Source organism: Perissodus microlepis, chromosome 5 (assembly GCF_051167445.1).
Source record: "Perissodus microlepis isolate ML-2025 ecotype Zambia chromosome 5, ASM5116744v1, whole genome shotgun sequence".
Taxonomy (NCBI): domain Eukaryota; kingdom Metazoa; phylum Chordata; class Actinopteri; order Cichliformes; family Cichlidae; genus Perissodus; species Perissodus microlepis.
In genome coordinates, this window is record NC_140465.1 from 13,218,143 (window position 1) to 13,245,650 (window position 27,508).

The 27,508-nt window shown below is 40.3% G+C and overlaps 1 protein-coding gene across 3 annotated transcripts; it reads left to right on the top strand.

Moving 5' to 3' along the window:
• Positions 1-749: 749 nt before the first annotated feature.
• quob (quattro b) lies at positions 750-26,840 on the top strand. Of its 3 annotated transcripts, none has more exons than XM_084927961.1 (24): positions 750-1,317; positions 10,578-10,775; positions 11,216-12,764; positions 13,718-13,888; positions 14,324-14,447; positions 15,333-15,426; positions 15,677-15,763; positions 15,846-15,962; positions 16,891-16,989; positions 17,079-17,227; positions 18,847-18,985; positions 19,130-19,252; positions 19,393-19,590; positions 19,700-20,398; positions 20,486-20,637; positions 20,822-21,071; positions 21,360-21,449; positions 22,208-22,432; positions 23,081-23,251; positions 23,879-24,056; positions 24,215-24,652; positions 25,137-25,375; positions 25,581-25,638; positions 25,789-26,840. In XM_084927961.1, the coding sequence occupies exons 1-23, from the start codon at positions 1,315-1,317 to the stop codon at positions 25,617-25,619; spliced, it is 5,532 nt and encodes a 1,843-aa protein (XP_084784087.1). In that variant the 5' UTR covers positions 750-1,314; the 3' UTR covers positions 25,620-25,638; positions 25,789-26,840. The 3 variants fall into 3 exon arrangements, with proteins under 3 accessions (XP_084784087.1, XP_084784085.1, XP_084784086.1); XM_084927960.1 differs by having other exon boundaries at positions 754-1,317; positions 19,700-20,637; positions 24,215-24,331; positions 24,398-24,652; positions 25,789-26,839; XM_084927959.1 differs by having other exon boundaries at positions 752-1,317; positions 19,700-20,637.
• The last annotated feature ends 668 nt before the right edge of the window (positions 26,841-27,508 follow it).

Here is a 27,508-nt window from a genome sequence, read left to right on the forward strand (position 1 = left end):
GGAAAACCACACCACAGAGAGAGCTGGAGAGAGCCTTTGCTTTCATAATTGCAGCTACAACTTCACCTGAACACTTGATTAAAGGAAATATATTCTACCCCTTCTTCATATGAAGCAGATATTCATGTAATGTCTGGAATCTCCATGAATAAACAAACAGTGGTCAAGGCCAGCTGTGAGGTACTTGCACAAACCACCACACTCACATGCTCTCCCTGGCATTCAGCCGGCAGCAATAAACAGTTTCCTTTCATTTTTCCTCAAGACATTTCTCAGTCCAACAGAAGGTCCAGAGTTTCAGACAGAATACATCTTTTGATTCCAGATGTACAATGTAGTGCAGAGGGTGTAGTATTACATTCCTCAGACCTAAAGCAGAAGTATAGCCGAACCCTTCACATGCCTGCTGCTTCTTGGTTTGGACCTCTGCAGAGAATCCCTCCTGCTCTCCATTTTCCTTTGATATGGGTTAAACGCTGGGCAGTCTGACAGAAGACAATTGAGGAAGAAAGGAAATGAGAAAGCCTGGAGGAGACAGTGTAAGTCAGGGAGGGACAGAAGAAAGGTGAAAGACAGACTTAGTCTCCTAAAAGCTCCCAGTGGTTAAAATAGAAAGGAAGGGGCCAAAGACGAGGGGGCTGGATTTCTGCAGCTCTCTGATTCTGGGTCATAAAAGTGTGCTAGTATCTGCGCGTATGTTTATGTGCATGACAGAGTAGGAAGTGGGATGGCTCGAACTTTAAAATTCATTAGCAGATACTGTACATTCAGTAAATGTTTTCCTGAACGCTTTGTGTCTCCGTTTGTGACACATTGTGTCTGTGGGTGTGCTTGGTTGTGTGAAAAAAGAGAAAAAAAACTGAGTGTTTGAGAAAGAGCAAAGAAACTCTGAATAGCCTCGAGGGGGTTTTCCTCTGAAAGGGAATGCTTTTCTCCACCCCCTCACAGACACCCTCTACTTCGATCTCTCTCTCTCTCTTTCTCTGCCTCACTCCCAAACACTCAGAGTAGCCGTAGAAGCAAAACAGACTTAAAAGAAGAGAAAAAGAATCAACGGGCAGCTCGACAATTTGCGTCTCTCTGTGCCACACACTCAGACTTGGGGAAGGTCTGCGAAGAATGGAACTGACTTTACTTACTTTTCAAACAAGGCAACTCACAGTCATGTGGATGTACTTCAGCCAACTTCTACTGCTGATGAACTAAACATGGCAAGTTCTTCTGCACAAAGCCAAAGGAGGCTGTCTGGAGAGGATTACCGGGGCCAAAAAATGACAAAACCTTCTGCTTTGTAGAGGAGAAGCTCCTGCAAACATGGTAAAGTAACACCAAGTTTCCCTCCCGGGTATCCTTATTGTCCATTGTTACTTTCTGGTTTAAGATTTAAACTGCTCCACTGACCCAGTAACTCAGAGTCTGATTTCTGGTCTGGACAAGTGAACAAGTGAATTTCTTTCTGTGACTTTGCCAGCTATGTGTACGTATGTGTGTGTGTATGTGTGTGTGGGCTACTGGAAGCCTGATACATTAGTTTACACGCAGGGCATCATTTTACCTCCTTTCAACTTTTGTTTTCTAGTTGGAGAGTTCTGTGCACGGTAATGATGCACACTTTTTGCTTTCGTCTTTTATGAAACTTTATCTTCGTAACACACAAAGGGAGTACAAAACCCAATGTGAGTGCTCTCTCCAAAGCTTTTTGTAATCCTGAGCACAGTTGGTGGGACCGTTTCACATCAACAGCCAGCAGCATCTCAAGCTTTTTAAGTGTGCGCACACCAACAAAGAGAGAGTGACAGAGAGAGGCGCATTGTCGTTTGTCTCGCATCCTTAAGTCCTTTGATTCGGACTTAATTGATGCGGACGGCACACATACTTGAGTGAGTGGAGTGTTTCGATGTATAAATTATTTTACTGCTTTGCATGCGCACAAAATGGAATTCTCCAGTTCAGCGGTCGGCTCTTTAAAAAGTTCAAACCGTAGAGCTTTTAAAGAAAGGAGGGGACTAATCTAATCCCAGTCACAGCAGAATGTAATTAATTACGATGAGTAAGCCACAAGATGGGGAACACTGATGGTGGATTTGTAGGAGGATGTGGTTTCTTTAAACTTTTATTTACGTATTGCTGCTGCTATTAAATTTGTTTTTAAAAAAGGAAAGAAAAATCCCTAAATGCTTGCTTCGAGCATGGCTTTTTTTGGTAAACTGGAATATATTTAGTCAGTCTCACATTTATCCTTTATATTTATGGAATATACTTTTATTTCTTACATGGGAATCAGTCTGACCCATAACATCTGTCCAAGCTTAAGTGATAGCTTTACAGCAGGAAGGAAGGATGTTTAAAGAAGTACAAACTTGACTGCGAATGGCGGCCACCACTGTACTTTGCCCCCACTTCACTTCCACTGCAGCGCTAGTTTGACCAGCTTTCAAAGACGTAACTGTTTGTTTTACTTAATGCCTGACTGATGCCATGAGCCTCCAGAGTCTCACTTATTAAACTGCTGCACTGTGCAAGACCTATTGTGTTTAAACTCTCTACAATATTACAAAAGCCCAACTCGTGGCACGCTGGTGTGCAATGTATTTGCATTTAGTTACTCATGAAAAGCACAACCAAGAGTCACTTATTAACTATCAAGGTCAAGAACTTTCCTCTTGAGGCCTCACAGAATCATGTGTTATGTGTTCCTTTAGTGTACAGTAAACACAGTTACCTACTGCGGGACAGACAATATTTTCAATTGTCAGTTGAAGTGATAAAATTGTATTTAAAATATATGCAAATTATGAAAGTGCACATGAGAGTTCCACTTGGGCTTTGGACTTGCTCTCGTCTTATAAAAACATATTTAGAGGCAGCAGGCGAGCAGACTTTCTACAAAACAGTAACAGTTGCAGAAGATTAGCTAACAAGAATAAGCAAACAATGACAGGTTTAGCTTTCACAAGAGAAAAATAATTATGCCTCTTTTCACTAAATATTTTATTAATATAGTTGCTTTAGTTGTCTGCCGTTGCTGTTGTGCTGTGCTGGTAGAGACAATTGATTTATCTGAGTTCTTATGGGTTTTTTTTTATTTTGGGGGCGTTAAACCGATCAAATACTCACGAGGGCATTTATACTGGAAGGAAATAGTTCCGTTGTGGACTATTAAAATATAACAGTGCAATGAATGATGCTCATTGCAATGTTCCATAAACCTACAGGAAACTGCAGAATTTGGTGTTTATTCACTGTTGGTTTGGCAAAATAAACAACCACAAGTTACTGGATCTGCTCCAGGTGTTTACGTCTATATAATATATCCACAACTTTCAGATTTTCAGGATACTCAAAAGTGCTGATTTATCAGAGTGCCACAAGCATGTACATCATCTCAAACCCTGTGGAAATGCGATGCGAGTGTCCAGATTTTGATTGATTGGCAGAAAACTGGACTTGGATTTCCTGGGTCACTCCCCCCTTTTAATTTAGCTAATACTGCACACTGCTCAACTTGATTTTAATTTTTGCCAAGTCTCTGCTGAGGCTGACTGGGAAAATGAACTCATTTGATTTATGAAGAAATTATGGATAATCGCAGACATCTGCCATTTGGAACTGTATGATCCAAACAGATTTCATTTTGCTTCAGTCAGCATGACAAGGCTCTGAGAGTTGTCGTGAAGCTGTGGACTGAATTTTCAGTGTGTCTATCATCTCTGTATCATAAAAGTGGGTCAGATGCAACAGAGGCTTTGCACTTGTATTTCCAAAACAGAGCCCCAGCCAAGTGTTCAAGGAAAAATGTCAGTGCCTCGGCTGTTCGCAGGCCAGCTTTCATCACACATTGTCTCTAGAAAAGTTTGTTTTTGCAACATTGCCATTTCCTCCCCAATCTGTGGCTTTCCAGTTGCATGAATTAATTTTAAATGCAGTTTGTTAACGGTACAGAAACTTCCTCTGTTTGACTTGCATTTCTTTGAACTCGCAGAAGACCCTCATACTACTTTGCAAGAATGAAGAGCAGCAGATGTTACTGCACTGCACTCCTAATACGCAAGCGCACAGACATAGAAATCCAAATTGTCATATGGCTTAATACATTTTACAACACTTCTTCTAACAGTACAAGTACCTTTTCCACACTGGGAGCCAGTATGTTGTGTTGCACTGTCTAAATACTAAATAAATTGAATTTTATGTTCGATATTTTGAAGCCAGGATCCGGCTTCAGGAAGAAGGCTCAGATCCAGAAGGTTTTGTTTAGTCATGTTAAATGGGAGCGGTTCATGAATGAATCAGCTGTGGTGACATTGTGCCAGAAAAAAAGTCCCTGTGTGAACCTTTCAATCATAGATATATTTTTTGGTTCGCTTGTTTTTACACAGGGCCGTCACTGCTGTATGTCTTTACTGGTCATGGGAAGTCCGTGCTGTCTGATCTTGTGGTGGCATGAAAGAAAAAGAGAAACTATGTTATATGGCGCACTTTAAAGCATCCAGGTTTATCCTTAGATCAAGGATTTCGAAATGCGGATTTGTGATTTCAGAAGAGATGACGGCATAGATTTACGTAGGTTTCAAACACACTTGGTTCATTGTCCTACGATATAAGCAAATATTTTCAGCATGACGGCCTGCAGCAGTGCTGTTTTGACACTTCAAGTTATAAGCTGTTGGACTTGTTCATTCTTATATTATTTACAGATTAAGGTTCAATTAATGGATTATCTGTGAAAGCTCACCCACGTTCTGTGGAAACTTGCCAGTGTTCAATACTACAGCACCATGAGTAAGGACTGGAAATCTGATACACTCTTTATTGAACTACAAAATGAACAAATGTATTTATGGGACTCTACATTACTCTTAGCGGAAGAAACAAAGCAATGTAGTAATTTTGTCTCATGTGGGATTTTTCATCTTAAAAGGCTTTAAGATGGCTTATCCGTGGGAGCCCCTCTGCTGAGTTATAAAGGCTCGGAGCACACACAGAGGCAGTTCTGTCTCATCACCAAACAGACAGAAGGAAATAGTAGAAAAGGAGGGGGAGTAACTCAGAGACACTGGGAACATGGTTTTCATCATGACATGACTAACACTCATTTTGATGATGATGGCTCGAAGTCAAAAAATCGTTTTTATTTTGGGTTCCGTGTGAAAGTAGTCAGAGTAAAGCGTACACTGCAAAACGCAATTGTTTTTGAACCGTGAAATAAAGAGAAAGGAAGATGACACCTGCATATGAAGCTGACTCACTTTAGCTCGACTATGTGCTGTGTTTTTTCTTTCCATGACAACATTTCTTCAGTTGACATGTCACAGGCGCTCAGCCTACTGTGTCCACGCTGTTTTTGTCTTTTCTCATGGCTGAGGTGGTGGTGTGTCATCCGAGGCTCTCAGGTACAAGACTAAACGTGCAGAATTCAGGCAGTTGTCAGGAAATACTGGCCAGTCTTAACTGTCACTTTTGGTTATGTTTTGGGTTTACCCTGGAGGTGCAGTGACGGCCTATCTCTTATGAGGAGTTCAAGAAAATGTGATGAACAGTCAGAAACGAAACATAAACCAAACTCTTTCAACATGTCGCATCAAAAGCTGCGCCAGTTTAGTAAAGGTTAATCTCCATCACAATTACATCTTTTGACCCATATAGCTGATGACAATGCAGTACTCACCTTGACAGGTTGTTTATGCAGTAGCTCAGTTCTCGATCAAGACTTTTGTTAGCCCCAGCCTGAGGCAATATGGTGAAACCTGCCATAATGCTTGCCATTCTCTATACAAAACACTGAAAAAAAAAACTCCTAAGGGGCAGTAGACAAGACAAAGAAAGAGCTAACCTTTATAACAAACGCCTCTTGTCCATGTGGTTAGGTCAGCTCAGGTCAAACAATGACCTTTGTTGTAGACTGAAGCTCTTTCTAGAGTTAAATCACAGGCTGCAATGGACAATTATCACAAGATAGGAAATCCCCTTGTCTAGAAAATGCAGGAGAGGCAGTGTTGGAATGTTTTCAGCTGGCCAGGGACCAAAAACAACAATCTCAAAATGAAAGTTCAGGATTTAAGCTTGACTGAATACCCTTCACTGGCTGATTCTGGAAATAAAATATATCTTGGTGGAAAAGCAAAGACGCTTTATGGTCATATGAGCTGGTTACTGCACACTGAGAGATGGTGGAGAGAAAGAAAAATGCCATAATGATGCATGAAAGAGACTCTGCCTGGATATTTAAAACAGACTGAAGGAACAGATATGAGTCTATTGTAATGCCAGGAAGGTGACACAAAGAGCGTACTAAACAGGAAAGAGACAGTAGGAAATAAACCCGAAACATGAGGATGTTGATTAAAAGTAGTGTAGCTGAAAACTGGCTTCTATGTAAACTAAAGCAACAGATACACAAGCATGCTCAATAATGCAATTTAGTGAGTTGGTGCAACATAGAAAATGCATGGCTGTCCCTCTATTGAGGTTTGACCCACCACACCTTTGGATGCATGGATCGATGGTTGTTTAACTATCATTATATTGAAAAAGATTATACTAGCATATGCTGCTGTGACTGCAACTTACGATTATGACTTCATTATTGTAATAATAATGTTTTCCAATACCACACACAGACACATTTTGCTTTGTTTGACAGATATTAATGATGAATCTTTCACAGTTCAGACCTGTTTAGAACATTTTCTGGCACTGGTAGGCACACATACCAGTAGGAGCAACACAGCACTAGAAGTGAGTTGACTCGCTAGCCAGTCTGAACTGGTTCCAGCTGAGCTATGCTTAGTAAATCTTAAAATTGTCTCTCTCATGCAAATATTGCTAGCCAAACCACCCATAGAGATGACTTCCAGTCAGGGAAGTTTTCTTTTTTAGCTAGTGTTAACAAAAACAGGTTTATTTCTCAATTCAACAGAAGGGACTTGGAATGATTCAGTTGCAGTGAGGAAATGATTTAAAGTCGCATTACACAACAGTGGATGAACTCTATTAAATTTGTGGAATATAACCTGAAATCTATCATCTACATAAGAAAGAGCACACGTGCAAAACTGCACCAATTCAAATAAAGTCCTCCCTGAGAACCTGAAGTCTTCAACTCTGCAAAGTAAGTTCAGGGAGCCGTGCTTTATTAGACATGACCACAGGTTTACTGTTAACTAACAGAAATACAGTAGTGGCTGCAGTCAGTCTAAAACAGCTGTGATGCATTACCATTTAAGAGCCTTCCTAAGAGGTATTCTGCTCTCCATTTCGTGATCTGTTGTGACAGATGTGCACAATCAGAAAAGCATTCTTTTCTACTTAGGGAATGCAAAGGCTCCATAGACTCAGAGCACTGTGAATGGTCAAATATTGGTATTGATTTACATCCAGAAATCTTGTCATGAGTCCAGTAGATCAACATTAGCTCATTTCACAGCCATTTCAGTCACTTTGTATTCACTATGTATGTGCAATCCTGTTTTGTGAATGCAAAGACTAAACAGAGTTGAAAGATTTACTGAAATACCAAATGGATTATAAACAGCTGGAATTTTATGACATTTGTTTTGCATGTTTTATGTCCAAGTTGCTCGCAAGTATCTGCATCTGCCAAATGGTCCCAGTGTAAACCAGTGTGAGGTCTTTGAAGCTCCTGCACTTGTGTTTACGCTGAGACGCTCTGGTCTTGGTCAGGCCATCAACCTAAATGAGGAAGGGGCTAAAAAACAGAGTCCTTTGTAGGCTGGGAGATTAACACAGCAGGCTACTGACAAGTGATTGTGTGACTAACATACCTGCTGTGATTAGCGACTGATATCTATGCAGATTCAAAAGAAGTGTCAAGTCCTTATATTCAAATATCAACTCGGTATGAATATTATGGCTTTCCTTTTCATTACCAAACATTGATTTGGTTCTAGGATAGGATAGAAGAATAATTGTACATTTCACCTCTATCTGGCATGAGATAAGACTGTGAAGAGCACTATATTTAATAATCTTGAGACACTATAAAAATATTACATTGTATTTCATGGGGTTTCCAGCCAAGTTAGCAATGTGGAAATCAATGCTGGTCAGTCTCCCCAAGTGGTTTTCACTTTTGAAGTTCTCATTTTTCAGTCAGATGCATATGTCAGTGTATCCAAAGTGTTCCCTCGATGATTCCCAAGAATTTGGCAATCACATGACTTTTCTTCTTTCATCTCATAGAGGTTCACATTGCTGCACCTTTTATCACATGCTAGAGGAACTTCACTTTTGTCCAGCACTCTGGTTAATGACCAGGTGATACAGCTGCTCTGTATATAATAATATAATAATAGCATAATATATTAATATATAATATACAATAATAGTCTTTTCTTTTTCAAACTTATTTTACTTTATTTATATATTGTGCTACATGTAAATGTTACATCTGTGCACAAAACTCATTTTCATGCAGCTGGTGTACTTATACATCAAACCAACAGTAGAGTATCTGCAGTACCAAACACTGTTGTACTAAGCCAGGGGTCAGCAACCTTTCACGTCCAAAGAGCCATTTGGACCCGGTTTCCACGCAAACGGAAACACTGGGAGCCGCAAATACTTTTTGACATCTAAAATGAAGATAACACTGTATATATTGTTTTTTACCTTTATGCTTTGTGTGAACAACTAAGGTGTGTTGCTTATGAAATCCATGAAGTGCTACAGAGAAAATTACATTTTATTTATGTAATTAACATATTTTGAACTCTTAAAGAAATATAACAAAAGGAAAGACGCTGAACTAAAATGATCCAGCAAACAAAAACTGTTGTGAGCCGCCACCCTCATATCTCCTTTGGGCTTTTGGAGCCTTGACCTGACTTTTAAAAAATAATTGGAAAAAATCACTATGCTGCTAAAAAATGAAAAATAGATATTTGCAAAATTCTGCCTAAATATGTATTTTACCTGGTTAATGTGTGTGGCGGGGCGTGGTCTGCAGCGCCGCTGCAGGGCAGGGGACCTACCTGAGCGGCACCCGCAATCACGCCTCGCCGCCTTAACGTCTGTGCTCTCTATGCTGTTGTGTTGGTGTGTGTCGGGCTGTGAGCTTTAACACCGGCTGTATGCGTACAGCAACCGTGTGTGAAAAGTGGTCAATAAAGAGATGCTGAAAAGCATGTTCATGCAAACATCGTCGGGTCTGCCGTGGTAACTTTACAATGGAACTTCTGCTCCTGAACCTCTGCGCACAGCGTCTGCAAATCGGGGCTGCACGAAGTCACTTTCATCTTTATGCGGGACTGTAAGCTGTCGTCTGTGAGGTGTGAGCGGTGTTTGTTTTTAACATAGTTCACGGTGGAGAATAGCTGCTGACATAACATGGATCCGAAGGTCCATAATTGGCCTACCCGGGGTTGAAAGTCTCAGTAAATGCACGGCGTTTCGGCGGGTACACCGGCTTCCGCGAATGTGACGCTTATTTTGAGCGATGAAAAAATAAAAGAATATAATTGTATTTTTATATTTCAATATCACAATAATCTTCCAATTTAGAACTACAAGTTAAAAAAGAACTAACATAAATAAAATACACTTCAGCTAAATACTTCTAATTTATTTTCCAAAACCACACGGAGCCGCACTATAAGGACTAAAGAGCCACAGGTTGCCGACCCCTGTACTAAGCCATGTTGACAGGCTTCACGTCTCTAGTCATCACCACCTCAAAACTGGGCTTATAGTCCGGTTGGTGCACCAAAACTGCTTTGAAGACATTATCTTTTCATCTGAATAGTTTCCATGTGCTTAGATGGACTTCACTTGTGGCACAGCTGGTCCTAGTAGAATGCCCATGCAAGCATTCGCAAGATTACTAAAAGCAGACGTCTGCCTACAGGCTGCTACTTTACCTTCTGACATAAGATGGTGTCATATGCAGTGGCATCTTTATGAAACCATATGCTTCTTTGTCATTTTCAATTACATCAGATGCCGACCCAGGTCTGCTGCTAATATACCAGCTCAAATGAAGTGTATCCTGGCTAGACATGAAACAAGTTGCACATACTCATACAGGACAGACTTAATTATCTCCATAATAAAATTGAAATCCTTTTGAACAGGCTTGTTCATGCTTTCTTCTGTGCTGATCTTGCCTTTAATCATCCAAGTAGACCGAATAAGAATTCACTGACCCAACAGTGAACTCATAAAGAAAATAATATATCTGTTTCTTTATGACAGCAAAAACTTTTTAAACTGATTTCAAACCCAGCACAGTGAAGGTGAGCAGGTCTGGAAAATCATCTGTCTCATAATTTGGCATTTGCACAGCAATTGTTGTCGACCTGTTTTGGCTTTTGAGACTTTTTTCTTTCAAATACCTTATTTGAAGAAAGTTGTGTCTAAATAGACATAGTTTGTAATTCATGGTCACGGTGTACTCGTTTTCCACACGTGGAACTGAAAATAGCAAAGTTTGTGAAAAGGCTGAAAATACCAGAAAATTTGATAAAAATCAAATCCGCAGTGACAGACTGAGCGACATCTGCATTACTGTAGACGTCCAAACTTCATCTGGTTGCCCTTCATCTCTTTTTCTCCTACAGAACCCAGAGTCTCTGGACTCGTCCATCCAGAGTGTGCTGTCGGCCCTCTTCCCACCGTTTGAGGCCACAGCGCCCATCGTCCTCTGCCAGCTGTTTCGCACTATTGAGGAACGTTATCACGGTGATGCTCTGCAGTGTTTACTGGACTTCCTGATTCCTTCCAAACATGTGCTGGAAAGTGTCCAACAGGCAGCATGTGTGAGTAGAAATCATATCTTTGTGTCTTTGTGAAATCTTCCATATGTTAAAAGGTTGAGGGGTTCAAATAGTGTCAACTGTCCAAGTGATAAAGACTACCCTGCAAACTTGTGCTGCTGCAAACGTCTTTTTCACTGTATAGAAATGATTAATAAAAATTGTGATTTATAAGCTACAGCATACTGTAGATATTGTGTTGTTTTGTATAGAAAACTTAGGCTCAGTCAGAACATCAAATGCCCACATGAATATAAATGCCTCAAACTACACCAGTGGTAAATTCAGTTTTACAGTATGATCAGAAGATTTACTGTAGATGTCCAAACTTATAAGCAGGAAACACAGAACCAAACAATCAATAAAGCAATGCAGTGAATTAAGTAGACAGTAATTTAGAAACAAAACTGCATTGTAAGAAACCTTATTTGATTTTTTCCTAGGCTGGATACTCTGATGTGGTTTTCCGCTGTGAGGGCTGGCCTCTCTGTCTCCATGACAAAACGGTCATCCAGTTAGCACCTGTTAACCCATTGCTGTTGCGTCCTGGAGACTTCTATCTTCAAGTGGAGCCTTTTGGGGAACAAGCGGCACGCATCGTCCTCAAATGTCTTCTGGAGGAAGGATGTCGAGAAGTGGAGGAAACCCCCATCCCTGAAACGTCTTATCCCTGCATCTTCACCGAAGACTGGCTGCGGGACATCAACGAAGGACGTGACGGAACTCCTTTGTCACGGTGTTTGCTTTGCACAGACCAAGGTGTAATTAAGTTGCCGTGGGCCAAAATCGCAATTCCAGAGTTTTTAGACAAGCCTAAGATCATGCCCACCTGTCAGAAATCTCGCCCTGAGCCAAAGCAGATTTCAGTTCCCGTCCACTTCAACTCCTCCACCCTACCAGTTGAAGCCACGATTCTTTCAGCAAATGACAGGATGTCAGCATCCTTAAGACCCGCAGCCTGTTCTTCCAAACTTGTCAAAATGGAAGATAAAAGAGGGGCCCCGAAATCCTGCTCCAAACCATTAATCAAGCCGGTGGGTTGGGTTTCTCCTAATACCTGGGACAGTCATAACTATCAAGAGATTGAGGGTGATTATGTAGACCTGGTGGATATCGACAAAGGGAAAGAGCTTGTGGATAAACAGAGAGACAGGCTTCCAAATCCAACCAATTCAGTTTTGTTCAAACCTGTTAGACCACCCCCACCTGTGCCGCTTGGGAATAGCGTTCCCTGCGGACGCACGCTTCAATATACAGAGGAGCGTTTTACACCATGCAGCCAGGGGAAGTTGGAGCAGGACCTCACTGATGAAGACATGAAGTGCAGGTACAGAGATTCATACCTGGCGGCACTGACAAATCCAGTGCCTTTTGAGAAAGGGAGTGTAGACCTCCTGGCTGCCTTGGAGGAGGTCGGCCTGACTGAAGATGGGGAGTTAAAATCTAAGGCTAAAATTGGTGCTCAAAAAGACCAAGTAGGAAACTATTGTAACCACTGTAAGGAACCTGTGTTTGGTAATGAGCCCTTCCCTTGCAAACACTGCCATGAGCCAACACCAGCAAACTTAAAGCCCCACCTTCCTAGTAAATGTGAGCTGGAAAACCTCATGAAGGAGTCGCCCATAATTTTGAAATCAACCCCTGGTTTGAGCCAAAGTCAGAGAGTTCAGACAAAACTTATTTCTCACCCATCAGGACATAGTGCTTTTATGCACCCAGTATCAGATGTGTCCTCGGGGACCCCTGATGGTGACCTGGAGTCGCACCAGAGGGGGAAGGATGTGAAACCATCAGGCAAGCACAAAGTTAAAGTGAGGTCTTTGTCCGCTGTCTCAGAAACTCCTACAGGGAGGCCACTTCTCTATAAGCTCAACAACAGGAGCCATAGTGATATTTACCCTGAAACAGTCACGAACTTAATGCACTGTAGGAAAGAAGTTCAACTTGATGAGGAAACTCTGAAACTGGAAACAGAGAAGTGTCTAAAAAAAGGTAAGTGAGGGATAACATCCATGCGACTCAACCACATTGTTATTATTTTGTGCACACAGCCATTAAAATGATCGGTTGCTTCATGTTCAAAGGGGCTCAGAACATTTGAGCTTAATAGACGGAGTGAAATGCCGCTGTGAACTCGCGTGTTTGAAGGAATGTGCTCCAGTGAAGGTCACAGTTCACGAAGGCTCTTTAAAAGAGGGTTCAAAGGTTAAAGATCAGGTTTGAGTATGATCTTCCTCTAGGGATTCTCCCAATGCTGTCTGGGTTCTCTGGCAGTACAGCCACATTTATGTCATTCCCATTATCAAGGGAGTGAAAGGAAATAGCATGCTGCACCCCAGTGAAAGAGAGGGCCTGAACCCACTGGGTAGAAAGAAAAAAGCAGAGCATTCTTGTAATGTAGAGAGACAGCATAACGTGCAAGAAGGCAGTTTCTCTATCCTCTGCACCCAGTGGCATGTGCCCGCAAGCCCTCAGAGGGGCAAGTTGAGATCTTGACTGGAGACATGCTTGTCACGGGCTGTTAAAGTGGCAAAGAGAGAGAGGACAGATGAGGCCTTGTTGGCTCCAAGAGGAGGCCAACTAGTAAAAGCAAGATTTAGTAGTCAGACCGCCGCTGTGTTTTGTTATAAAGACCATGTCCAGTATTTAGAAGTGGTCTGTGAATGTCTGTGCAGCTGTGTAACTTTAAACATGTTAAAGATATGGCTCTTAAAATTATTAATTGCTGTTGTTATAAAAGAGCAAAGGTTACTGGACAGAAAATGAAGCTGACAATTTACAGGAAGGCGTTGCACGGTCTTAGAATAAAGCCCTAAATAAAAAACAGTCTAATGGATAATTAAAAATATATGATCATTTTTCATGCTTGCTGCCAAAAATCATGTTTTGAGTTGTCACATTTATAAAACATTCAAAATATATAAATATATTTTTTGCTTTGTCAGATTCTCAGCCGAGCAGAAGTGAAGCTTTGTCCACTGCAGAGGGACCGGGTACCAAACTCCACAACTTAAAGACAGAAAGTATATCCTCTTCTGACACTCAGCATCCCTCGCAAGAGTCAGCTTTCAGGAGGATCAGTGGCCTGCTTGAACTGGGGATTGTGTGTTTACCAGGTAATTTTGCACTTGTTAGTGTATGACATGAGAATATATTATTTTGCAATGTGATTTTTCACTGCAAAATAACCATTTCTGGCATACAGTACATGTTACTGTATGCTTCAAATTTCTTTTTTGTACCTAAGAAGTCAAATACTGCACACAACATGACGACTTAGCATTTTAACAGGTAAAAACAGTTTTTATTTGATCAGAGGATGACATCAGCGGCTTCTGTGTCATTGTAAGATGTGATGGATCAGATGTTATAATTATTATGTGCCTCAAAAAGCTCAGCAGAAGCGAGTGACGCCTCAGTTTTCAGTGTTAAACATAAAAGGTTAAATTTAATGTAGCCCTGAATTCCTGTGACTGAAAATTCATATAAAGAAAACTTTTACCACTTCATGGATTTATTAAAAGCATCTTCTCCATCATGTCCATCCGCAGGCAGCAGGGACAAGACTGGCAGGGCAGTTGTGGAGGTCCATGGTGACAGGATGGGGTGGACGTCCCCTCTTGTGTCAGCACAAAGCATCTGCGAATTACTGCTCTACTTACATTCTATACCAAGGTACAGTGCTGAAAGACTTAGATGTATCTCTAGAGAAAAAAGATAACATTTCTGCAGTTAACAAACCTTTGAGAATGGAGTTTGTGCTTTGCAACATGTGGGAAGCTGATGTCTTCAGTGTGCCAGAAGAGGAACATACTTGCTGGCTTTTCATTTAGCGCCTGTGATTATTATGTTATGAAAAGGTTCTACCACAAGAGGGCAGCAGCATATCAGTTTCAATATTTCCAGTGGTCAGAAGGAAGCTGTGAATAATATTATGCATGACCTCATACCCACACCAACTGTTCTCTACTGGGTAATTAGTTTGTATAGCTACAGTTCTACAGCTAATATAGCACAGATTTGACCTCTGCATATAGCACCTTAAGATCATTTGGCAGTAACATGGCTAATGTTTCCTGACCGGTGGCCAGTAAACATTAGCCATGTTACTGGTCTAGTAAAGGACAAATTAGCAGGCTTATTTGGTAACACTAACTAAAGGTTTTGATACAAAGCTGTTCTACCAGAAAGCTGACCTTGTGCTGTCCCCAGCAAAGAGTCACACCACAACAGTCTGCAGCCAGGCTCGCTGCCAGCAGTCTGGTATGCAGCGCATTGACAGAAATAACAGCCTTGCTTGATGTAGGCTCACATAGGGATAAACAAAGAAGAGGTTTCTTTTTTCTTTGGTTTTTTTTTTTGTGAATTTGTGAAAAAGTTTAAGGTCTAAGTGTCAGATGTTGCTAAGTGGGTGTCAGATGAAGAGGTTAATGTAAATCTGAGATGTGGATTACTTAAAGCCCAAAAGTTCTTAAATCTGGTCTTTATTGCTAAATGAACACTGTGATGAAATACTACATTTGGGTTCCTAATGTGCTCTAACATGACTTGTTTTCGTAGGAAAGATGTTCGAGAGCTGGGAATGACTTTGGTCATCAATGCCAGGAAGAAGCCTCCCCCTCTTCACCTCTACAAGGCTCTATTGATGGCCCAGGTTAAAACAGTAATCCTGCATGCACATGCCAGAAAAAAGTTGATGCAAAGATTATGGGGAGTGTTTGGTTTACTGGAAAAAACAGGCCTGGGGGTATAGTGTACTGGCCTTGTGTACAGTACAAATTGCACTGTAGGTCTGTGGTCATTAAGGTTTTACCGTAAGTGAGAAAAAAAGGCAGGATACTTAGACATGTACCACTTAATAACCCTCAGCAGCCTTCCCCTAACCTGTTCTCTTTCTGCTTCAGGAGCAAGCTCTCCATGCTGTCCACAGTATCGTCATGCTGATGGATAAAGACACTTGTCAGCGTCCTGAAAAACAGCCTGGTCTGCAGGTCAGACATCAAAACATTTCATTTCCCTATTCAGTATAAAAGTGTAACTTTTATTCACAAAGTGTTTGCCTTTGTCTCTTAGATGGATTTGGTGACCACTATGAAAGCCCTAAACAAGACGGTGGAAGCTTCCCAACTAACCTCTGATTTTGGAGGTACCTTCACTTACAGTCACACCGAGTGGCTGCAGTTCCATCAGGTACTAAAAATGCACGCTAAGTCTACACAACTGCTCTACTGGTGGTATTGAATCCTAACTACTTCACTCTGAAAACCCATGGAGTGGTCTCCGGTGACTAAAGTTGCTCAACCATAATTCAACACAGTTGAAATTAGGCTCCCACCCAGCCAACCACCCGGAGCATGCATGATATCTGATGTGCTATGCTTTGAGTGCAGGAAGGGTGTGGTCACATGGGAAAGGGCAAAGTCTTATCTGAATGATGAATTTGATTATTTATTATAATGTTAATTGCTCACATTAAGTAGGGGCTGATATGTTATCCTGGTTACGGATAAAACTCAACACTGAGTCTCAACCAAGGCCATTCTGCTTTAACACACAGGTCAGTTACTTTGTGTAGCATATACAATACCATAAATTACATAATATTTAACTGTATTAGTGTGCAAATGAGGGGAAGGAGGAGTATGCCAGCCCAAGAAGAAGAAAATAAAGAATTGAACTGCCTGTAGACAGCTATAGATATTTTTTTAAATACAGTTATTTTTAAACCATTTATATTTCTTAATATATCTAATATTTAGAGCAAATTGAATGTTAAAGTAATACAGCATTTAACCACAATGTGGACTACTAAATACAGCAAAACATATTCAATATTTGTTTTAGATCAGTAAGCTGCTGATAGCTTAAAGTTTCTTATACAAGTAGAGAAATTATTATAATGCGAGATATTAGACTTGATGCCCTAGTCATGTACCCTACAGTAATATTGTACGGATAGTTGAAAGCGTCTAAATTAACCAGCAGCACACTGATATTGGTCTCCAGTGTCTGCAGATTTTTAAAAAATTAACTCAGTTTGTCTCCTTTTGCTTCCACACGGCGTTGCCTCTTCCACAAAGCTTCTCAGTTCAATACAATTGAACATGTTTTATTTCAGAGGCTGGTTTCATTTATGACTGACCTGCGAGGAGCTGACAGTTTGTTGCAAAAGGCCATTAAGAGGGTGGATAACAGAAACCAAATGGACACAGCTCAGGTAACATATATATATTTATACTGTATTGTTATTAAATTGGTGTATGCACCACATGCTTACATTTTGGCTTTGTTTTTTGCATAAAACAGGAAGTGCAGCAATGCATTGAAGAACAGAGGATTTCAATGAAAGAAATGCTGGAAGATGCTAGACTGGTGACTTTGCAAAGGGAAGGAGGGGCTTTTCTGGCCAGGATGAAGAAAGAAGAGTTCAGATTTCCACAATCTGAGGACTACAGGTGTCAGATATGATTTGTCACTGAATGATGTTCTTCTTTTTTAACTTGTATTAATCTATATAACATGCTATAGAGAATCTAAGGGCTGTTTTATTTGCACTTGCCATACTTGGCAAATTTATGTGCACATTGCATTTGGAAGGGTAATGGGTGAAGCCATCCTGGGAATCACCAAACTTTACTAATAGGAATGATAACATGTAGGATTTCTCCTCCCTAATGGGAAAAAACGACATGCATGTGAGGTAGAAGTCAATTAATGACCATTTTTAGATGCCTACACAGTCCTGGGAATATCTCTACTGTAATTATTCCAGCTAAGTGAAAACAAAAAACTGCTGGCTGCATGGCTGTGTGGGTGGCTGCAAAATGTTGTTTATATTAAATATTAACAACTAGTTTCATTTGTTTTACTTACCAGCAGGAGGCATAGTAAGTTATCCATGAAATGTTACCATAAATCATAGAATAATGACTATTAAACTTATTTATTTTAATTGCTTTTTGCCTTGTTAAAGAAATAAAAAACACACCCCAGTAAAAACTGCATGAATCTTATTTGTGGTTTTAAACTAGAATTAAAAAGCAAACAGATTTTATTTGTCTTAACTTAAAGGCCCAAAAAGAGATGTGCAGCTACCACTAAACTCATAAAAAATAGCTGTGGCAAAACAGGATTATTGTGTTTTAAAATACTTTTTAGTTTGAACATTTATTATAGCGTGCTTCTTTCACACGAACAAATTCCAAAAATCGGGTGATTTTGAAAATCTCATAAAGTCCTATTTTATTCGCAAGAGAACACAGAAAACATGAAATGTTTGAACTGAGATGGATATTGAACATTTTGAATTCAATAGCAGTGACCCATCTAAAACAAACAAAAAAGCAAACGTTGAGACAGCACATCTATAACGGCACCATCCAAGCTGAAAGGTATGCACATGTATTAGAGCAACAAAGAATAAGTAAGTCTTTTTCAGGGAAGGCCTTTTGTATTTTAGCAAGACAATAAAAAAAATGCATGCTGCAAGTCTGTCATTGTAGAAGAGCCCTGCCTGCAGTTCAGCCTTTCTGCCAGCTGTAAACATTTGAAGCTTTATGAAATGAAAAATGCGATAAAGAAGATCGACGACTGTTGTGCAACCAAGTATTTTATATCAGATAAGAATGGGTCAACATTCCTCTCCCAAAGGTCCAGCAGCTGGTGTCCTCAGTTTGATGTTCCCAGATGTTTACAGACTGTTGTTAAAAGAAGAGAGGATGTTACCCAGTTTTAAACATGGCCTGTTCTTAAAAATTTTTGGAAACATGTTGCTGCCATCAAATTCAAAACGACCTTGCTTTTTTTCCTAGACTGTGAGTAAACATTTTTCTGTGTTCTAATCTGGGTCAAATATGAGGTTGGCAAATCATTGCACTGTTTTTATTTACATTTTATGCAGTGTTAACAACAGTTTCAGAATTGGGTTTGCAATTAAAACAATAAAACAAGGACAGTGTCACATGATGGCTGTCAAAAACTGCCTGGCGTGATTCTGATTAAAAAGCCATTTCCCTCCCTGCATGACAAACGTAACCTCACAGTCAGTCTTAAATGTTTTCTCCTCGTGTTGCAGAGACGCTTTGGAGTCGGTGACAAGTCTTTATAACCAAGTGGAGGAGAAGCTCCACACACTGGTGATGAGATCAAACGAGTCCCTCCAACAGCTGGAGTTCCTTTTCAGGCTTCGAGAGGTGGAGGCCAAAATCAGCACGGTATGTCTAGTAATCTTAGTCTGTTTACAATATTAGAATCTTCAATATGTGTTTAAACATCTAAAAGTTATGTGATGATAAACGCACAGCTGGTAGCCACATGTACAAAGTGTAACCGCATAACCAGGGCTTTGTGTCTTGTAGGCTGGGATGTGGTTCAGCACAGAAGGTGAACAGAGACTGAAGGACTCTTACCCAACTGATGATACCCAGGCTTGCACTGAAAAGGATTTGGAGCACTTCCAAATGTTCCTTACTCAGTCTAAGGTATCACCCCTATGTAAAGGCAAAGACATTAGAGATAAGAAAACTTGCCCTCTTTTGGCTGATCATATATCAGTGATATCGGTAAACTGCAGAAGCGGAAGGAAATTGATTTCACTTAACATTTTCATCATTTATCACAGGAAAAACAGCAGAATGCCTTGATCCTAGCTGCAGAGGCAGAGGGCATTTTTGAGTCCAGCGACAGCAGCCCTGCAAGAGATGTTTTTCAAACTCTCGTCAACACTTTCAGATCTAATGTAGAAGACTTCATGCTGCGTGCACAACAGAGATACAAAGAACTGGACGTGCTTGTGCACGTTTACGCCTTTTGTGAAAAGGTTTGTGTTTTGTCATTGCTCCTGACAATTTTTATTAACGTCCTTTTTCCCCTTGTAAACATTTTTACTGATTACTTTCCATTTCCTTTCACTCACTCTCTCTGTCTAGGCATCTGCCCTGGCCAAAGAATGCAGTCATTCTTTGGAGCAGGTAGAGCAGGGGTGTTACCCAGCTCAGACTTTAAGTACACTCCAAATGTATGAGCAGAGATTAGGTGGTGAATTCTCCACCCCTCACTTCCAGGCTGTGAAAGCTAAAGCCTGCGCCTTGGGATCAGGGGCTTCGGCAGCAATGAGAGTGTGGAATGCAGCTTGGGCCCAGTGCCGAGAAGTCAGGCAGCATCTTAAGGAGATGCAGAAGAAGAAAAAATACATAGATAAGAACCAGATCCAGAAGACCACAGCTGCAAAGTCTCCAGGGGAACATGGAGAAATGGAGAAAGAGGAGAAAGGGAGTGTGATAGCAGAGGCAGAGCATTCCTTGACCCCACAGCTTAGCACCGGTGCTGTGTGCCTCAACTGCAACAACTTCAAAGAGAGCAAAAACAAAGAGTCTAAAGAGCTGCATTTACCAGAAATACCTGATAAAAATGGAGAAAATACTTCTGATTTCTCTCTAAACACTGACTCCCACCAAGAGAGCAAGTTGAGGCCAAGAGAGCATCACAGTGAGACAGATCTAAGAGATGTAAACTCAATGAAAGGGAGCGAGGATTTTCCTTCACACCAACCTTTAAGTCGATCCCTAAGCGAAGGCTCACATGTCTGCTCGTATCTGACGAGCGTTCCTGGCTTTTCGCCTTTAAATGTGAGTCACAAGCACTGTCATAGTAAGACACAGTCACTGGAACAAAATCAGCAGCCCATCCAAAATCTCCCTTTTCCCCATAACAAGAGACTACGGCCAGGAAACCCGATCAGCAAATCACCAAGAGACAGCAATGAAGGGAAGGGTGAAGGATGTATAGACTCCAGACGGGAACCTGAAGATGTCAGGACTCCAGAGACATTACTCACAACAACAGAAATCAATGGCTGCACTGTTTTGTAAGTAACCCTCTCCCTGACCTGTAATCTAGAGCAAGATGCTGTCCAACATATGGCAAACTATATTAAATGTTTTACCCAAATGTTTCCCAGTAAGCAATACTGTCGTATGAAGACATGCTACCCACGCACACACAATGTAAAACTGAGCTCACCTGCGTTTCATTTCCTGCATGTGGAACAGGAAAGTACGGAGGATCATGGAGGAGCTACTGTCCACAGAGAGGGAGTATGTGAAGGCTCTGGGTTATGTTCGAGAGCACTACTTCCCTGAGCTGGAGAGGGAAGATGTCCCCCAGGATCTCAGGGGCCAGAGGGGGAGCATCTTTGGTAACTTAGAAAAGCTCAACGACTTCCACCGACATTACTTCCTGAATGAGCTGGAGGGCTGTGTGAATGAACCCTTCAGAATAGGACGCTGCTTTCTACGTCACGTAGGTGCCATTTGTGAAAGTCTAGCTTTAAGAAAAATATTATATATCTATATATATATATATATATATATATATATATATACACACACACTGATTCTTGAATCATTAAATCATTAGTTTTTCCATGACACAATCGGTGTAAGTTTTGGCAGCTGTTTAATGTTTAGTACTACCTCACGGTTTTCAAACACCAAGAATTTACTGGAATTATGGTACACTGCTTGGGATGTAGTGACATACTTCCACACAGAGTCCCGACTAATCATCTGCATTTATTTTTCATTTTAGAGAGAAAGCTTTGCTTTGTATGCCCTTTACAGCAAGAACAAGCCCCAGTCTGACAGTCTCCTGATCAATCACGGGCAGGCTTTTTTCAAGGTGAGATCACAAATGTGGACCTTGTCTCCAGGATGCCACAGATATGTAGCCGCTATGTAGGATGCTATCAAAAAACGCTGTTGTTTCAGGAATAAAAACATCTCTTTGTATACCTCTGGACCTCTCTAGTGCTATTTTTTTTTGCATTTTATTTATTTTTTGTATTTGTATTTAGTTTTTTTTAAAATTGCCCAGTAGATGCCTCATTCTGACCACTTGCAATCGTGCATGTGTGATTAGAGCAGAAGACGTGTCAAAATGTAGACCCTTCAAGTCTAGTTTTGGAGAAGAGATAACAAATCTGTCCTCTAAGGCAATGCTGAAATTCCAAATACATTGCAATATTGTATTGTATTGTATTGCTAGTGGACTGAATGGGACTTGCAAGAAGTGATGTAATCAGGAGCGCTGGATGCAATTCAGAGGTACACATGTAGTCATATTTAAATTAGTTAAGGTGTTGACTGCACCTCATTAAAAGTTTGTAGAGTAATATAGTTATTACAAATCCTGTAATAAGGATTTTATGAGAATTCCTTTAATAGGTATGTTGGTGGAGAAACTGACTGACTGAAACTGACAGATTTTGCTATTATAAAAGGCATTTATTCAAAAAATGTTCTTCTAATCTCACTCATCCAATGTCCCATCACACACACGCATGATTTTAACCATGTCATACACCTTTTTTAGCCTGTACAGATATTCACTAGACCTTTTATAACAATACTGCTTTGTTTCCTCTTTTCTCGTACCAGCAAAAGCAGCTGAAGCTGGGGGATAAAATGGACTTATGGTCATACCTGTTGAAGCCTGTGCAGCGCATTAGTAAGTACAGTTTGCTGCTGCAGGACATGATGAGGGAGTGCGATCCGGGACAAATCAGAGAGATAGCTGAGCTAAAGGCAGCCCTTGAGGTCATCCACTTCCAGCTTCGTCATGGCAACAACTTGCTGGCCATGGACGCCATCCACCACTGTGATGTAAGAAGGACTCTAGTAGCGTTAGCTTTAGTTCTGTGTAATTTGATTATCATGATTACAAGATGTGAGGTTTTTAAGTGTTATATGCATATTACAAAATATAGTATGAATGTACACTGGTTTGTCATGCTGTTGTGCAACATCTATGTAATTTAAGCAGCAAAGTAGGGAAACAGGTACAGGCAGGTCAATATAAAGACTCAGAAACATTCATCATTTCTTGGTTTTGTGCAATAGCACTGTTAAGACAGAACACACATAGGAGAGGCTAGGATATGATTAACAAGGAGAATTTATTAGCCTCATTCATAGGAATCCAAAGTGAGGTGGTGTGTGTGTGTGGAGGACGTGGTGGTCTGGAGCTCCATTATCTGAGAGCCCAGACAGACAGAGGGGGTGAAGATTCACAGGAATTTTGTGGGTTATTTTGTTAACTTGATGACCTCTCTCAAGTCAAAAGTAGTTAAAAAGTTCAGTATCTTGCTTTGCTGCTTAAATTTATTTAATTTTTTCTTTAGCTGAATTTAGAAGGTTGATAATTATAAAAAGGATCGTACATTTAAAATCTAGTTTTTTGCATTTTTGATGGGTACAGCACTGCAAATGACCCTACTGAGCCACACTTAATAACTCTTTTCTGTACTACAGGTTAATCTAAAGGAGCAAGGGCAGCTGATTCGTCAGGATGAGTTTTTGGTAACTTTTAGGAAGAAAAAATGTTTCCGTCACATTTTCATTTTTCAAGAACTCATCCTCTTTAGCAAGACAAGGAAGACTGACATTGGAAATGACACATACATCTACAAACAGTCATTCAAGGTACACGTACTGCCCAAACACACACGCACGCATGCAAAGTGCTTCAAATACAGAATTTTTTTGTGATTCATCACAGCAAATGAAAGTTCATTCAAGAAACTTCCCCTATATAACAAGTCACTAGAAAATTACTTATTGCAAACTGCAAATGACTGTTATAGTGACAGCTTTTCCATTTGGTGTCATAACTTAGGACAATTTCCTCTTTGCATACATGAAGGGGAAGACTTGCAACGCACACAAACCAGCTTGGCCTTTACCAGAACCTTCATACAATGTGACACATAATATAGAACTATACTCAGTAGTGTATATCAAAAACAATTAGCAGTCACAATATTTTGACTAAGTTTTTCTGAATAATTCAATAATATGCGTTAATATACCCATAAACCTTGAGCTGCAACTTATAAAAACAGTCCTTTTGTGAAAATTTGCAAGTACCCTTACTTAAGAGTCACTATTTTAACACAGCTCAGCTCTTTATTTTAAGTCCTGTCTGGCACACTGATACTCCTCAAGAGGACTTGGATATTTGCCTGTGGTTTTACAAATGTACCAAACTGCTTGCTGTATTTACAAAAACCTATAATCTAACACAAACACATTATCTTTCTCTGTATTCAGACCTCTGACATAGGAATGACACAAAACACCGGTGACACCGGTTTGTGTTTTGAGATCTGGTTCAGAAAGAGGAAAAGTCAGGACACATACACTCTGCAAGCAGCCAGCCGTGAAGTGAAGGAGGCTTGGGCCAGGGACCTGGAACGGATACTCTGGGAACAGGCTATACACAACAGAGGTATGGCACCTACATATAAACACACACCAATTACTACATTTGGAGGACTCATTTCATAAAAGAAAAAAAAAACCAGCGCAGCATATCTAGCTGCACAATTAGTCAATGAATGTACCATTTGAGAATTACACAAATGGTTTCACATGTTATCTTTTTAGAGGTTCGTTTGCAGGAGAGAGTGTTTCTGGGTATTGGAAACAAGCCTTTTATGGACATTCAGCCCAGTGAGGCAGCCATCAATGATCGAGCCATTGACTATGTACTGATGGGGAGAGGTGAGTATTTGATGTTTTTAAATAAATTTGTGACTTCTCAGACCCTTGCACTCTTTCTTGTTGCAGAAAACAGAGGCCTGTTCTCTGTGGGATCATGTGCATCACGGGATGAGCTTCCAGGAGGGCGGCCAAAGTCCGCTGGTTCAAGGAGCAGCTCTTCCTCCTCCTCGTCCTCTGGACGGGGCTCCCTCTCCCCTGTGGGGTACTTGTGTGGACCAAAGCAGAAGGTGATTGCAGGGGTCCTTGGACGATATGCATCACCCCCAGGAGCCCTGGAGGAGGACGATCTTGACCAAGAGAGTGGAAGTCAGCATTTATTGTGTGAGTGAAACTTTGATCAGAGTAAAAAGTATGTGATACATTTTTATTACACAAAGTCGAATGACCAGTCAAATGAAGAGGGTATTTCTAAATGAACCAGAAGAAAAGTATATACCTTGATGTACCCCAAAACTTCCTATTGCTATGAGAGTGTTTCTGATGACCCCTGAACAGGTCATACACCAGATATCAGGGTATTGTGTTTCAAGCCTCAGAGAATTTCCTCTACAAGCTATGGGGCCAAAGGTCAGAGATCAGGGCAGATTTTTTTTCAAGAGAGCCAAAGGTATTTCAATAGCAAAGCTAATTCCTAAAAAGCTGTTTGGCCCTCAGCTGTTGGCTATATTTAGGAACTTTCTCTCACCACTATGTAGTAGCGGGAGAAGCTTGTCCCGTGACATAATTGATGGCAGATTTTGATCATTCCTCAGTTCAGCCAATCATGCACATACAATGTTAACAAAGAAACTTTTCTTTGTTTCAGTGGACAGCTCAGAGTCGTCAGGCGAGAGCGTAAGCGGCTTCAGCAGTTCCAGTCACAGCTATCACTCTGCTATTGGAGGAGAGGTGGAGGACGTAATCACTGTTAAGGAGTCAGTGATTGCTCAGCCAACTGAGGCTTCCAGCATTCTTGCAGGAACCACAAAAAAAACCCAACCACCAGTTCCACCCAAACCCAAGCACAAACCAAAAGATCACAGCAAGAATCTGCCCTGCAGCAAGGTGCAGTACGAATCTGAGTAAAAGGTCATTTGGTTAAAACCAACCTGGTCATAAATCACTCACAGATGTATTCACCACTCAGTGAAGTCACTCTCATTTCTGCTTGTAAGCTGCTTTGTAGCTTACATGTGTGGTTTTGAATGTCAGTAATGAATCTTCTATTGTGACCAGTCTTAAATATTCCTTTTTAATTATTATCTCTCAGGTACAAAGCACCGCTTTTGGAAAGTCCACTGATGTTTGAGCGCTAAGATATATATAAGGTATAGTAAAAGTAATGCAGTTTTACATCACCTACATATTTCAATGCTGCATAAAACAGTAATGAAAGGGAGGCATGTGAATAATCCACTGTTCTATTGTGAAAAGCAGTTATTTTTACATTTCTTCTTCATTTCTTCATTTTTCTGCAGATGCCTAAGCAGCCTGCGAGTCTGTTTGTGCCCTCTACCAAAGGAGACATCACTTTATTCCAGCTGTTACTGTAATGTTATACAACTCTGTAAATAAAGCTTCTTTTGATGTCACCACTAAAACCGTAGGCCAAGAAATCATCTGTGTATTGTATTCTCACTATAAATGGTGATAAATGTCAGTTTGAAATGCGTACCTGACGTGGCTTTTTTTGCACTATATATTAGGTTAGTTTTATATCTTAAACTGTAGTCTCTGTGGCTATGTGTATTTGCTATTCATAATACATTGTGAGATTATTGTGTACTCTGAAATGTGGATTTTATCATTGTTAAATAAAAACATAACATAATGCCGTCTTTTTCAAATCTATTGCCAAATGTTGTACGAATGATGGAAGCCTCAGCAGTACTCAAAGCACAACTAATTTCCTCTGGAAACAAATCATTTGCTTTTTCTTTTAACAATTTTTTTTTTATAATTTCACATATTACCGGTCTGAAGATATTGTTACATGACTTTCATACTGAAATACACAATATAAACAGTGATGTTGCCTGTTTGCTTTTGCATGGCCTTTTTCACACCTCAATATGAAAACATTTGGTGACCAAAGTGGCGACATTAGGAGCTTAACTGCCAGGTCAGACTTACACTAGCTGGACAAAGTAAATGAGCCATCAGGGCATCATCATCATCATCATCATCACCACCATGTTTTGAGTACCTCACTCAAAAAACTGAAATTGAGTGGTTGTTAAATTTACAAAAGTCTAACTTGTAATTCGAACAAAATACTTTCATGTTTCTAGTAAGAGTGGTAAGTTACCTTGACTCTCGAAATGCACAAGATCCCATGAGATTTCAAACCACAGGAAAACCACTGGGGTTATAAGAGGCATACACACACTCCACGTGTATGCTATCGCTATTTATTGTTGTTTAACCTGTCGAGGACAAAAATGTAAAGAGAACTCTGTATCAAGCCTTGTAATCATAGCTTTCCGCACTGTTGCCGCACTATCAACCCTGATAAAGTTGAGAGATAGATGGAGTAGAATTTCTTATAAATCCTTTAAAATGTTATGTTAACCTGATTCTAGACTTTGTTGAACACTAGAGTATTTTTGTCAGACTAACGTAATTTGCATGGGTTCGATCCACTATGTCAAATTTAGTTGGGCTCAACTACAGTAAATAAATTGATTCTTTATTAATTAAGTTAGTACAACTCAAGTATATTAAGTTGGAATAACAGATTTGCATAATACTAAAATAAAGCAATTTCATCACGTGGAAAAATTTTCCATGATTTTTTTTAATGTTCATTCAAAGATTTTTTTTTTCAGTGCTCAATAAATATTACATTTACCTTTCTCCCGTGTTTCTACCACCCTGTCGCTAGTGTGTATTCTACTTGACACATAAAAATTATTTTGAAATTTACTGTTGAACTAATCGGTCCCTCTGTACTTGTGACTCATAGAAAAATTTACCCAAACTGATGCTCATGTCAAGACCACTTATGAAAAGCTCCCAGCTGTGTGAAAAACCTAAAGTGTTTCTAACATCTGTCTACTTTAGCTGGTGTTTAAGTCTCCAACTCCAACGATCAAAAGATAAAACACTGTAAACTAGTGTGTGATGATTTCTCCCACTCTCTGATTTGTGTCCTGGGAGAAATCACAGCTGTTGCCATTCAGCTAATTGTTTAAGGAT